Genomic DNA, 11,957 nt, shown 5'->3' on the forward strand with positions numbered 1-11,957 from the left:
AAAATGTCTTCAACATCTTATGATCTTATGACGAGCAGTGTGAAAGGAGGCCTTGCTTGGTTGGCAAAGGTTATGATGTCAGGACTTGGGCAGAGATGTTCTGATACGTAGACCCAAAAGAAGGGGCAGAGTATTCTTCCTCAGAAGACCTAAGTACTCTGTCTTCGATACAGAAAGCCCCTTCCAAGTGGTTCTGTGTGGCATCCCTAAAGCTGGATTCTGACAAGGTCCAGACATTTCGGTGCCCTGAGAGAAGGACCTAAGCTTGGTGAATCTTCCAGCACAGGCTCCGTTGACTAACCCAGCCTTTGGTGGCCTGCTGGGAAGTGTCAAGCGTGGAGACAGTTATGGAAACTAGAAAGCCCTTTTTCATGTTTGCCTAGTGATGAGAGGAAGAGATGAGATTGTTGCTTTTTCATACCTCTCCCGTGGACTCTTAACTTCACTGTCAAAATTTCCCATGGCCCAAATGTAGGTTTGGGGAGAGAAATGTAAGACTTTGAAGTTGAGAAAGAAAGTAGAGAAAGCATTCTCTAGACAAATGCTCACCATGCAGACGTCAGAATCTGTGAGGAGACAAATAAAAAGGCACTCGGGGAACCGTTTTAGAGAGAAAATAAAGAACTGGGAGTAGAGATGGCTACTTCAGCTCAGGAAAAAAATAAATAAAACAATACAAGGTAGTGTTAAAGCTTTGAAAGGAATTTTTCATTTAGGAGAGATTATGAATAATGAAATGCAAACACTCTAGTTAATATGTCTGTTAGCTGGTTTATGTTGCCTTCTGGAAAACGAGTGATACGTTCTAAGAGGAGCAGCTTTTCAAGTTATCCTACTTGACTATCGTTGGGGTGAGCTCTGAGTCTGTACCCCAGATTCCTTTACCAAACACTGGATATTAGACACTAGATGCAAAGCCATATTTATTCCAAAGCCAGAAACTTCCTAAGCCTCTGCTTAACTCTTCACAAATGAACCTGACAACACTGAAATTTCTAAGGAGATTTACTCCAGCTGTAGCAAATCCCTCATAATAAAAAATTTCCCCAAATGAGTCAGTCACACAGGAGGTAAATGAGACATTCTGTATGAAGTCAGGATGTCATTTGGAGTGTGCCCTTTATATAAAAGGCCCAGCCAGAAGACCATGTGGTTAAGTGGGGCTTGTCCACAGGGCAGAACCAGAAGACTGGAAGTTGCGGGGATTTCAGCTGCCGAATTGTAACTCTGTGTCACTTCCCCTCAAGCAAACCTTATAGAAAAATCTAGTTTTTCTAAGAAGTTCAAGTAAGGTTTGTTGATTATTTGCTTCACAAAAGGATTCACCAGAGGGGTCCTTTAACTAACAAGCTCAGAGAAAAAGTTTATAGTATGATTGAATTATATGAAGCTTTTTCAAAAATGCATCCCTTCTCTGTATTTGTGTTAGATACATAAGGATGTATTTGTTGCGGGCAGCATTACAAGAAGGGATTTGTGGTGGTCAGTATCCATTGAGTAAATTGAGGCAAGCTTGTAACAGTGGCATTTGTTGGGCAGTCCTGCTTCATTGCTGATTCTGTTAATCCCCTAAATGACTCCATGGGTGATTAGGCAACCAGATAAAACCCTCTCACTTCTGATGAACAAGCCAGTGGGATGTCAGGGCCTCTCTTTGTCTTTCCTAGAGAAATTGGCAACACAAAGACTGGAACTATCTGGTGATCCTTTAAAAAAAAGTTTAAAAAATTATTTATTGAATGTGGGTCATGTCCCTGGCACTGTTCTAGATGTCTAGATCTACTGTGTCTCATTTATTCCTCACTCCAGTTCTGTGACATGGATGATGATGGTGATGATGATGAACTTACTTCTACATCTGCTAAATCACGACAGCTGGATTCTTTTACAAAGAAGAGAGTAAAAATTACCAATTATCCCACCGCCCATGTCTGTCACCATTGTTCATATTTTAGTAGTCTTTCAGACTTCCTCTGTATGTTTATGTAAGGAAATGTATGTATACCTTTTAAAACATACTCTTAAAAAATCTCCTTTTTAAAAAGTTAACAGTATAGCATGAACATTTTTCCATAAAAACAAAAAATTCTAGACCTGCAGACTATTGATTGTAGCAGGAGAGTATTCCATTTTATAAATATCCCAAATGGATTCACCCTCCCTCTACGGTTGGGCTTTGAAACCATTTATAAGCAAAATATCCTCCCATTTTTTATATTTTTTCAAAATATATGCACAAAGATACATATGCATCTTTGCACAATTGACTGATTATTTTCTTAGGAAAAATTCCTAGCAGTAGGATTGCTGGATTAAAGGCTATGTACATATTAACTTTTGTCACATTTCACCAAAATGCCTTCCAGAATGTTTGAACAGATTTCCATTCCCGCTGATACTACACCTCTGCTCATTTGTTCCATCTCTTAAAACAGGGTCGCCTCTGCTCTGTGGCTCAGCCTCCTCGCCTCTGAAATGTGTGTGAAAATACAACAAATCACAGTTCACGTTTACTTAGCACTCACTGAGTGCCAGACTGTGGACTAACACTTTATATAGGTTAGATTTTGTCATTTAAGTCCCACATCAACCCTAGGAGAAGATTGCAATATCCCTACTTTACTCTTTTTCTCCCCATTTCTGAGGCTCAGAAAGGTTCAGTAACTTGCCTGAGGTCACCCAGCTAAAAAGTGGCCAAGCTGGGGTGCAAGCCCAGCTCCGTCTGCTTCTGGGATTGGGACTCTTGTGCTCTGGGCCATGCATTTCTTAGTCCAGATGAGTTGTCTGATTAATGAACATGGTTGGCAGAGCCTCTCAACCTTTGTGCACATTGCCAGGGCATCATCATTGCTCACAGGAATGTGTCTGTCCAGCAGTGCTTGCCTTAGTGTGAAAATAGCAAGGAGGGGTTTTCTGGAAGGTTTGGGAGTTTCCCCTGAGAACAAATGAAGCGTCTTTTTACTTTTGTTTTGGAAATGAGGAAGCATGTTTTCAAAGTCAGCACCATCTCCCACACTGAAACCACAGACCTAAACAGATTCCCCAACCTCACGGCCTTCTCAATCTGTGACCATCTCTCCATTTCTCCCTGGGGGTTGAAACTGCCGTTTTGACTTCTCCAGACTTTAAGGAGCTTCAGCGGTTCTTTTTGGACTGTGGGAGTCCAGCCCTGTGGGGTCTAAGAATGAATTAATCCTGGCCCACTCCTTAGACTTCCTTTACAGGCCTATTATTTGAAAGTGGCTAAGTAACATAGCTCCTGGGGGCTGAAGTGAGGCCTCAGGCCTCCCCAGCTCACACCAGCCGCTCCTGCTGGCAGCCGGCAACCCCAGATCCTTGTATGTGACAGGAACCTTTGGCAGGCACATCCCAGAGAAGGGTGCATTCCCAGCCCTCTCTTTGCCCGCAAGGAAGAGATTTCTTAAGTGTTGCTTCAACAGGTTGATGCAAAATAAATAAACAGAAAGGGAGGGAGAGGGAGATGGATGGTTTTCAGTAAATAATGGTGCAGCGGCCAGCAGTTGGAAGGGAGCTGGTGGGGAGGAAGTTTCCCACCTAAGCAGTTGTGACAGGAGTATTAACTGGGAGCCCAGAAAGCAGCACAAACGCAGCACAGTGAGGACTGCCAGAGCACATACCGGGGCTGGAAAATGTGTGTCTGTCAAGATAAAATGGTGCATTATGTTTGCACCTTCCCATGAACGGAGCCAAGGGTGTCTTTGAGGTGCCTTCTTCCCAGCCCTGGCCAGTTTGACTCTGCTTCAAATGAGCACAGGCCTCCACTTCAGGAGGGCAGGCTGCCCTGCCTCTCACTGAGGCTAATAGTTGCGTGCACGTAGACGGTGGGCCCCTAGAGACTCACCCCTGCTTTTGGAGAAAGGTTTTTATTGCCTTATCTAATATGAGGCTGATTCTTTTTAAGAACACATGTTGACTAGACACTGCTGATGGGAACCTCGCAGAGTCATCTTAGGGAGGCGGTGGCCCACGGGTGGGGAGTCTTTGTCACTAACAATTAAAGAAGGGATGGCCCAGGGGAAAATTGAAACAGGGGGCTGGAGGGAGATGGGAAAATAAACAAATGTCTCTGAAACATCCCCCGTGTGCCTGGCACAGTGCCTAGCCCCTTAAGTAGATATTTTTTCATTCCATCTTCTCCCAGCCTTGTGGAGTGGATATTTTTATCCTCATCTTACAGATGAAGAAATTGATGCTCAAAGGGGTTCAGCAGCTTGCAATGTCACAGAGCTAAGAAGGAGAGACTAAGGTTCTGAGAGAGCATAATGGAAATAAACATGGTGCTATTGAAGGAAGAAAAAAATGTGTTTTGTGATATTTGATAGAATGATGCTCCTGCTCTTACATGGGCAAGAGATAAGGCCTTCCAGCCATGTGTTTATTCGCTCTGTGGCTTTCACAAAGCACAACAACCTGCAGTATCTCTGTTTGCCAGTCTGTACAAGCAGACAGAAGTGCCCTTCGCTTATCCATCTGAAACACCTGAACGTCTGCAAATGAATAGAGAGACATGAGTGGGAGCGACACAGCGGTCCTTCTCATGTCCTTCGAGTAATCTTTTCTTGTCTGTGCCATCCCCACCCAGGTATGACTTTATCGAGATTCGGGATGGGGACAGTGAATCCGCAGACCTCCTGGGCAAACACTGTGGGAACATCGCCCCGCCCACCATCATCTCCTCGGGCTCCATGCTCTACATCAAGTTCACCTCCGACTACGCCCGGCAGGGGGCAGGCTTCTCTCTGCGCTACGAGATCTTCAAGACAGGTCAGTGTGGTCACACGTAGGGGCCGGGAGATGGGCGTCTTGGAGAAGAAGGAGGGACAGCACCCAGTGGGCTGAGGCACTGGGTAAGGGTGACAGTGTCATCCAGCTTGAGCATGGTGAGAGGTTCAAGGTGAACCCACAGACATCCTGAGAAGAAGAGCCAGCTCAGATTATCCACCAGCTTAAGGTGGCGGGCTGTAGAGTGGGGGGGGGGTGGGGGGGGTGGGGGGGGTGGGGGGGGTCAAAACAGCCATTGTTTGTGGTATTAGACAAACGGAAAAACACTTCTTGAAAAAATCGGATTTTTGTATGTTTTTTAAAATCAAAATGATCTTCATGAGAAAAAGCAAAACTCTGATGCCTTTCTCACGATTACTTCATGGTCTAATGTTGTCTTTATTTAGAACTACATGGGGCTGAGGACATAATCTTTTCATTGTTTGGAGTCTCTAAAGATCTTGCCATGACCTCCCAAATGGGGTCACACCATAGCTTTTAAATTAAAATAAGGTTCCTAGAAATTCCCCTTGGCAGTCCATGTTACCACCTCTGTCCATTGAACCCCTACTCTCTAAATGCCAATGAACTTGACTCCCTGAAAAGCAATCAAAAAATAGCAGAAAAAGAGTCAGAGGGCACTGCACTTGCTTTAAGTTGACTGCTTGATTTCCATCAGGTCCCCCTTAGATTACTTTAGGGCCTGAGAATATGGGCCACTGCTCATTTCCAAAACTAAATACAGCAGACTTTTATTCACAAGACCCTGCTTCATCAGCTACACTCAAGCTCTCCCAGTGGTGTGTCCTCTTCTGTGATGTGTGGAGCTTGTTATTTCGAGGCTAAGGGAAGCATGTCCTCCAGTCCTCCCCACCCACCACCCACTCCCTTCCTCAGAGGCTCCCCTTCCATCTATGTGTGTGTCTCCCCTCTCCCCCCAAGCAGCCCAAGTTTTACAACTCGTGGATGGAGTCTGGTTCAAGGGGAGGTTGTCAGCCTTGTCATCAAGAGGCCCAAGACCGGCGCCTGTTGAGTTCAGTGTGAGGGGAACTATTCATATATATTTTCTTTTTTCACTAAACAGTTCTTGAAAGGAAGTGGTAGCTGCTGAAAGCACTTTTTATATCCACTCTGTCTAAATATTTGTCCGATTTGTCTGCCCAAGAACAAGAACGTGGAATCAAATGAAGGGGTGGGGCAAGGGGGACTGTGTCATGCAAGAGTGGCAGCCCAGGCTGCTGCAGGGCACAGGTCCCAAGAAGGTCTGTCTGCCTTGGGTTTTCATGCTTCTGACTATGATGAGGTCACAGGGGCTGACAATCTGTGTGTCCAGTGGCTCAAGCTGTTGTGAGGCCCCTGAGTAGCTTGATCCATATTCCCCTGAGTCTTGTGCAAAATTCAGATCAATGCCACCAGCACCAGTGGAGCATCCTCTGCTGCCGAGCAGTGGGGAGAATAAAAGAGAAAGAAACAAAAGAGGATGCTTGCTCTCTTCGGGTTGGAGAGGCAGGTGTGCAAACCCTTTGCACGTAACAGATTCGCAGGTGATGTTATTGGATGAGTATGTATGTAAATTGAAAGGAAAACTATGATATGAGGCAGAATGAATAAGTGCAAAGTAAAGGTACAATTGACATGTGGTGGTTATGAAAATGGGGGAGCAGTCAAGTGGCTTAGCAATCAAGGGACTCCAGAGAATCTATTCAATAGCAAGTTCCCTAATGCTAATGCTGCCACTCGGCTGCACTGTGCTGGCCATGAAAGGAAAACAGCTCCAAGCAAGATCTTCCAGGAAGCTGGCCAAGGGAAGTCAGAACAAGGGTGAGCAGGGCCATGAAAACTCAGCCTTGGTCTCACACCACCCAACTTAGTATTTCACAAGGCATCATGCTACATTCTCCAGAAAGCCACAGGAAAAGTCAATGTTCACTCTATCCATCATGCAAATTTGAAAGGAGGATATTAAAAGATAAAACATGTAAGAGGGTATCATAATTCAACATTGCTGTCTTGAGGACATGCTGAAGCAGGATTTCAAATGAAGCAACAAGTCTGTGAACTGCCTAGAAACAATGGTGCCAGCCAACGGAGCTACGTGGCTTCAGCTTGGAGAAATGGGGTGGCCTGCTTTAAGGATTGGGGTTGCCTAGTGAAGAGACTGTAAGAGAAAGCCCTGCCAACAACAGCCACACTCCTGGCAATGTAAGAGAGCAGATGAGAGCCCATAGACTTCTCAGGGCCACTCGTACCTGCCATCATACCCACCTGCTGCTGGAAGAGCAACTGTCCGCATGAAAGTCAGTCTTATATATGCCGGGCGCAGTGGCTCACACCTGTAATCCCAGCACTTTGGGAGGTTGTGGCAGGCGGATCACCTGAGGTCAGGAGTTTGACACCAGCCTGGCCAACATGGCGAAACCCAGTTTCTACTGAAAATACAAAACGTAGCCGGGCATGGTGGCACGTGCCTGTAATCCCAGCTACTTGGGAGGCTGAGGCAGGAGAATCACTTGAACCCAGGACGTGGAGGTGGCAGTGAGCTGAGATCGTGCCATTACAATCCAGCCTGGATGACAGGAGCGAAATTCCATTTCAAAAAAAAAAACTCAACGTTGTGTAAAGTGCAGAAATGTGCAAGGGAGCAAAATTCAAAACAGAGAAGTTTAGAAAAATGAGCATTCATGCAGGTGCCTTGTCCTATACCCACATTTCCATTGTTGGAGTCAGGAGAGAAAATATACAAAATTTACGTCATCCACAGAACATGAAAGAAATGGGTGGACATGCTGAAGAAATCCAAACAAACACAGCTATGTTTGCTAGTTGGATTCATAGAGAGGAAGAAGCGGGGGAAACTGTAAACACAGATATGCCAATAGCCATACAGAGGGCTCTAGAAGCCTTCGATGGTACATTACCCTGGTGAGGCTCTGCTGTAGGACCCACAGTGTGAGTGCAGACCAGGGCATGTGGCTGGTGTGGAAGGTTCATGTCTGCCCTAAGTGAAGTGGTGTATAAAAGATTCTATATGTTACCAGACTGTCTACATTTAAAAGGGTAAGCCAGAACAACTTACATACTTAAAAGATCTCAAATCAAGATATCGTGAGCAGAACAGAAAAAAAAAAAAAAAGGAATTTTTAAACGTAAAATGTCACATTGAAAACAAAATCAGTGGAAAGTGTGTGTGTGTGTTTGGTTTTTTCCAGAAGCTCCTTTAACCATAAGTTCAAGATCAGGTTTTCTTTCCTGTTTGCCCGTGACACTTCAGAAACTGACATTTCTGGGGTCATTCACAGAGGTAGAGAAAACTCGGAGTGTCTACTGCCTCCACTTCCTGAATTCAGGAACTGAGTTCACCTTCTGCAGGGAAGGCAAACTCAGCTTTGGGTAAATCCACCGTGTTTTACATGTCTTGATACCTGTAGATTCTTCTACTTGCAGAGTTATTGTAAAATTCACAGCCGAAAAACAGAGTGGACATTTTTCATAGCAGAGTCCTTTCCTATGAAATCATTCGCTGCAACCCAAATCCCCCAGCTTCTGTGGACAATCTTAGCCTTGAGTGGGCTTGAGTATTTGTTGACTTGAGTTCTTCGTTTAACCTTTAAACCTTCTAACACATCTCAGAAAAGGATCTTGGATAAGGCAGATGTCTGCAAGAGCCAGCCAGCTTCTGCCTCCTTTTCTGAGATCTCTTCCTGGCATCTGCTATTCAGCTGCTTTTGTGATGCTGCAAACAGTGAGATGGTATGATTAGAGATGAATGCATGATGTTAACAGACAGGTTTGATTTTTCTGCATAAAAGTAGATAAAACTGGACAAAAGTTTTCCCACCGCCTTCAAAATAAGCCAAAGGATATACCCGTTTATAGCCATATATCAGAAATGCCTTTTTTTTTTTTTTTTTTTTTGCCTTAAGTACCTAAGGTTGAAGTTTCTTTTCAGTCAAATGCAAGAGCTCAAGACCCTGGGAACTATGGATACTTTCGAATTTCACATTCTCCAAGCCTCTCTTAGACTCACTACATGTCCATCGTGGAAGCACTTGTGCCCCACCAATGACAGGAACCAAAGAAAGATTCCGCCAGAAAATTCCCCACTCCCAGGGGGGTGGACATTCCCCTTGCCTTCTAAGGGAATGACAATAGAGCAAGCTCTAAGAGGGCATGTCAGGATGCTCTTTCTAGCTCTCAAGCAAGAAGTGAATAGAGAGTTAATTTCCTCCCAACCATGTGTGAGGCTCAGCTGAGCGGCCCACATGAAGAATGCTGCACAGCAGCCATAAACTCTAACCTTTTCAGAATTCCTCTTGGCCCCCTGAAGACCCGCCAGCTGGCTTGGCTTTGCTGAATTGCCTCATCCCGGGCCATTGAGGAGGCCCTCAGGAGTCTGAAGCCCAATCATAAACAAAGCTGGGGGAGGCGGCCCCAGCTCGTCCCTCCAGGACTAGCTGCCCATTGAAAACTCTGGGCCTGCCCTGCTGCTGCCATGCATATGAATGATGGGGTGCAGAGCCTCTGAGATTCTCTGCTTAGAGCCTCCACAGAACCCATGCAAAGGTTATCCCTTGCCCTCGTGTGTTCCTAGTCCCTACCCTGCCAAAGCACAGCACAAGGTGGAAAGTAGGAAGTGACGGATGGATAGGTAGGAGATACTGGAATTTTCTGTCTGGTGCTGAAGAAAGTTGCAACTCCTCCATCCGCACTTATTTGCATGGCACTTCTTCCAAATCAGACATTTGCCTCTTTCCAGAAAGCTGTCATCAATAAAGAGACTCAATGAGAGGCCTCCTACAGGAGCTGCGGATAAAGGCATCGCTGCAGGCTCAGATCAGTGTATTGACACCACCTAGTTATATTTCAGTGTGAGCCCCAGAGGACACTTCCTGCCAGTAAACACCTAGTTTATCGAGTATTTCTGGTTGGTTGTGTTTTTTATGCTTAGAGTGTCTATTCTCCTCCTCAAAAATCCTGCTTCCTTTTCTTCTTTTAAAATCTGAACATAACGAGTGAAATCAATTCTAATTGTCCAGCATTTTCATTCACTGCGTGAATGTGCGTGAGCTTGTGCTCCGTGGGTCCATGGGTCTGGGTTGCAGTGCTCCCGGGACCCATCTGTGGTGCTGCCCTGGCAAATGGTGGCTGGTTAAAGCACAAGGACCCTTTTAATATGACTCCACCTAGAGGCATTAAGAGATAGGGTGGCTGTAATCCTCTTACGAGCTCCTGTTCCTGCTCCTGCTGCCGTCCAAGCTTGCACCAGGATGCGAATGTGTGCCGCATTTAATCAGGATGCCTCCATGTGTCCCAAGAAAGCAGACACAAGAGCTCAGGAGAGAAACAAGGCATCCACACCACAAAGGAGCCAGAAGCCTTCCAAATGTCAATGCACTGCTGCATTTTTCCAAACTTGTTGCCGGAGCGGCCTTTAACATCCCCAACGGCCTGCTGTGATCCACCAGCTAAAAACATCGATTGTTAATTGTCCGACCACTACAGAGCAGCTCGTTTTAATATACTCATGACATGAATGAGACCCAAGCTCCCCTTTGCCCCTCCCCTGAGGCACCTTGGATCTTGGAGGGAGAAGGGGGCACTTCGTTGGCTGTGGTACAATAGGGGCTAGTGTTGAGGTCAGCAATAAATAAGGGGTAACATTGTTTTCCCTGCTGGCAATCAGCAAGGCTTCCTTAAGGATTGAAATAACTTACATTTCTGGAGTGAGCAGCTGAGTAATTGAGAAAGAAGACTCTGTTCCTCTTTTCAAGAGAATCCCTCTCTCTCTCCCGTACACACACACACACACACACACACACTTCTCTGTACCCCCACCCCACTCCCCAGTTCCTCAATTGCTGCTCTCACTCTAATATGTAGGGCAAGCCAGCTGTGCCTCCCTAATTTATGAGGGCTTGAAACGTGCATGTGAAGAGTATGTTGCTTCAAGGGCCACTCCAGTGGCAACAAAAACCTCAAGAGTAGGGAGATTTGGGGCCAAACATTTAAATAACCCATGTGACAGAGGCCGCGAAGAAAAGCATCTTCTTCTTAGTGCTACAGTTCTCTTTTACATACAGGCTCTGAAGATTGCTCAAAAAACTTCACAAGCCCCAACGGGACCATCGAATCTCCTGGGTTTCCTGAGAAGTATCCACACAACTTGGACTGCACCTTTACCATCCTGGCCAAACCCAAGATGGAGATCATCCTGCAGTTCCTGATCTTTGACCTGGAGCATGACCCTTTGCAGGTGGGAGAGGGGGACTGCAAGTACGACTGGCTGGACATCTGGGATGGCATTCCACATGGTGAGTGATGTCATGAGGCATTCCTCAGTAGCTTGGCCTTTGCCTGTTAATTGCTTTAGTGATGATAAAGAGGAAGAACAAAGACTTCAAAGCTCCTATGAGTTCTTATATGACCCATGGTGACTTTCTCTTCTTCCCCTTCACTGAGGATAGCTTGAGAGAAATTACAGGAAGGCTGTCTACTTTCTTGGAAATATTTCTTTAGAAAACGATAGGAGACTAAATAGATACTTGGAAAGGATGAGAAAACTTATAGTGTTAATTTCTACTCCAAATTATCAGGATAGAAGGTGGCTCGGTGGCTAACCCCTGTGACCAAACAGAAGGACTCCAGAGTCAGACTGGCCAGGCTTAACTCCTGGCTCTGCTACTCACCAGCTGTGCAACCTTAGACAAATTCCTTACCCTATCTGTGTCTTATCTGTGTTAAGTTAGCTGCTATCATCATCATTATTACCATAATTTTAAAATTATTATTAATATAGTCATAAATATTGAAAAGGTACATCACCCAAGGCTAAGAGCCACCAGTACTTCGCAGGTGAAGACCAACATCGATCTTGGGTCTAATCAGTATTGGAGAGGAACAAATCTTTCACTTTTGTAGTCATTGTAAGTTTTTTCTAATATAAAGGAGACTTGATGACTAAGCAAAAAGAGCAATTTCATTTCCTAGGTAAAGCACAAGACTTAGTCAGAAAACTTGGGTTGGAGGCCCAGCTCTGCTATTTCCTAGCAGTGAGAATAAAGAAATCACAAGCGCTCTCCAAACTTCAGTTTCTTCCTCTGTAGAACAGACACTGTAATGATACCTTTCCAGCTCCTCTTCCAGGCCACTGAGAACAGAATGAAGCCAGTGAAAGC

The 11,957-nt window shown here is 45.3% G+C and overlaps 1 protein-coding gene across 4 annotated transcripts in view; it reads left to right on the top strand.

The window, feature by feature from the left end:
- Positions 1-11,957, top strand: part of NRP2 (neuropilin 2) — a 116,815-nt gene that overhangs the window by 30,147 nt on the left and 74,711 nt on the right. For all 4 annotated transcript variants that reach the window (XM_063712987.1, XM_063712988.1, XM_054549672.2 and 1 more), the window contains 2 exons: positions 4,604-4,785; positions 10,863-11,093. In XM_063712987.1, coding sequence (XP_063569057.1) covers positions 4,604-4,785; positions 10,863-11,093 — 413 coding nt within the window. The remainder of the gene's footprint in view (positions 1-4,603; positions 4,786-10,862; positions 11,094-11,957) is intronic.

Source organism: Pongo abelii, chromosome 11 (genome assembly GCF_028885655.2).
Source record: "Pongo abelii isolate AG06213 chromosome 11, NHGRI_mPonAbe1-v2.0_pri, whole genome shotgun sequence".
Classification (NCBI taxonomy): Eukaryota; Metazoa; Chordata; class Mammalia; order Primates; family Hominidae; genus Pongo; species Pongo abelii.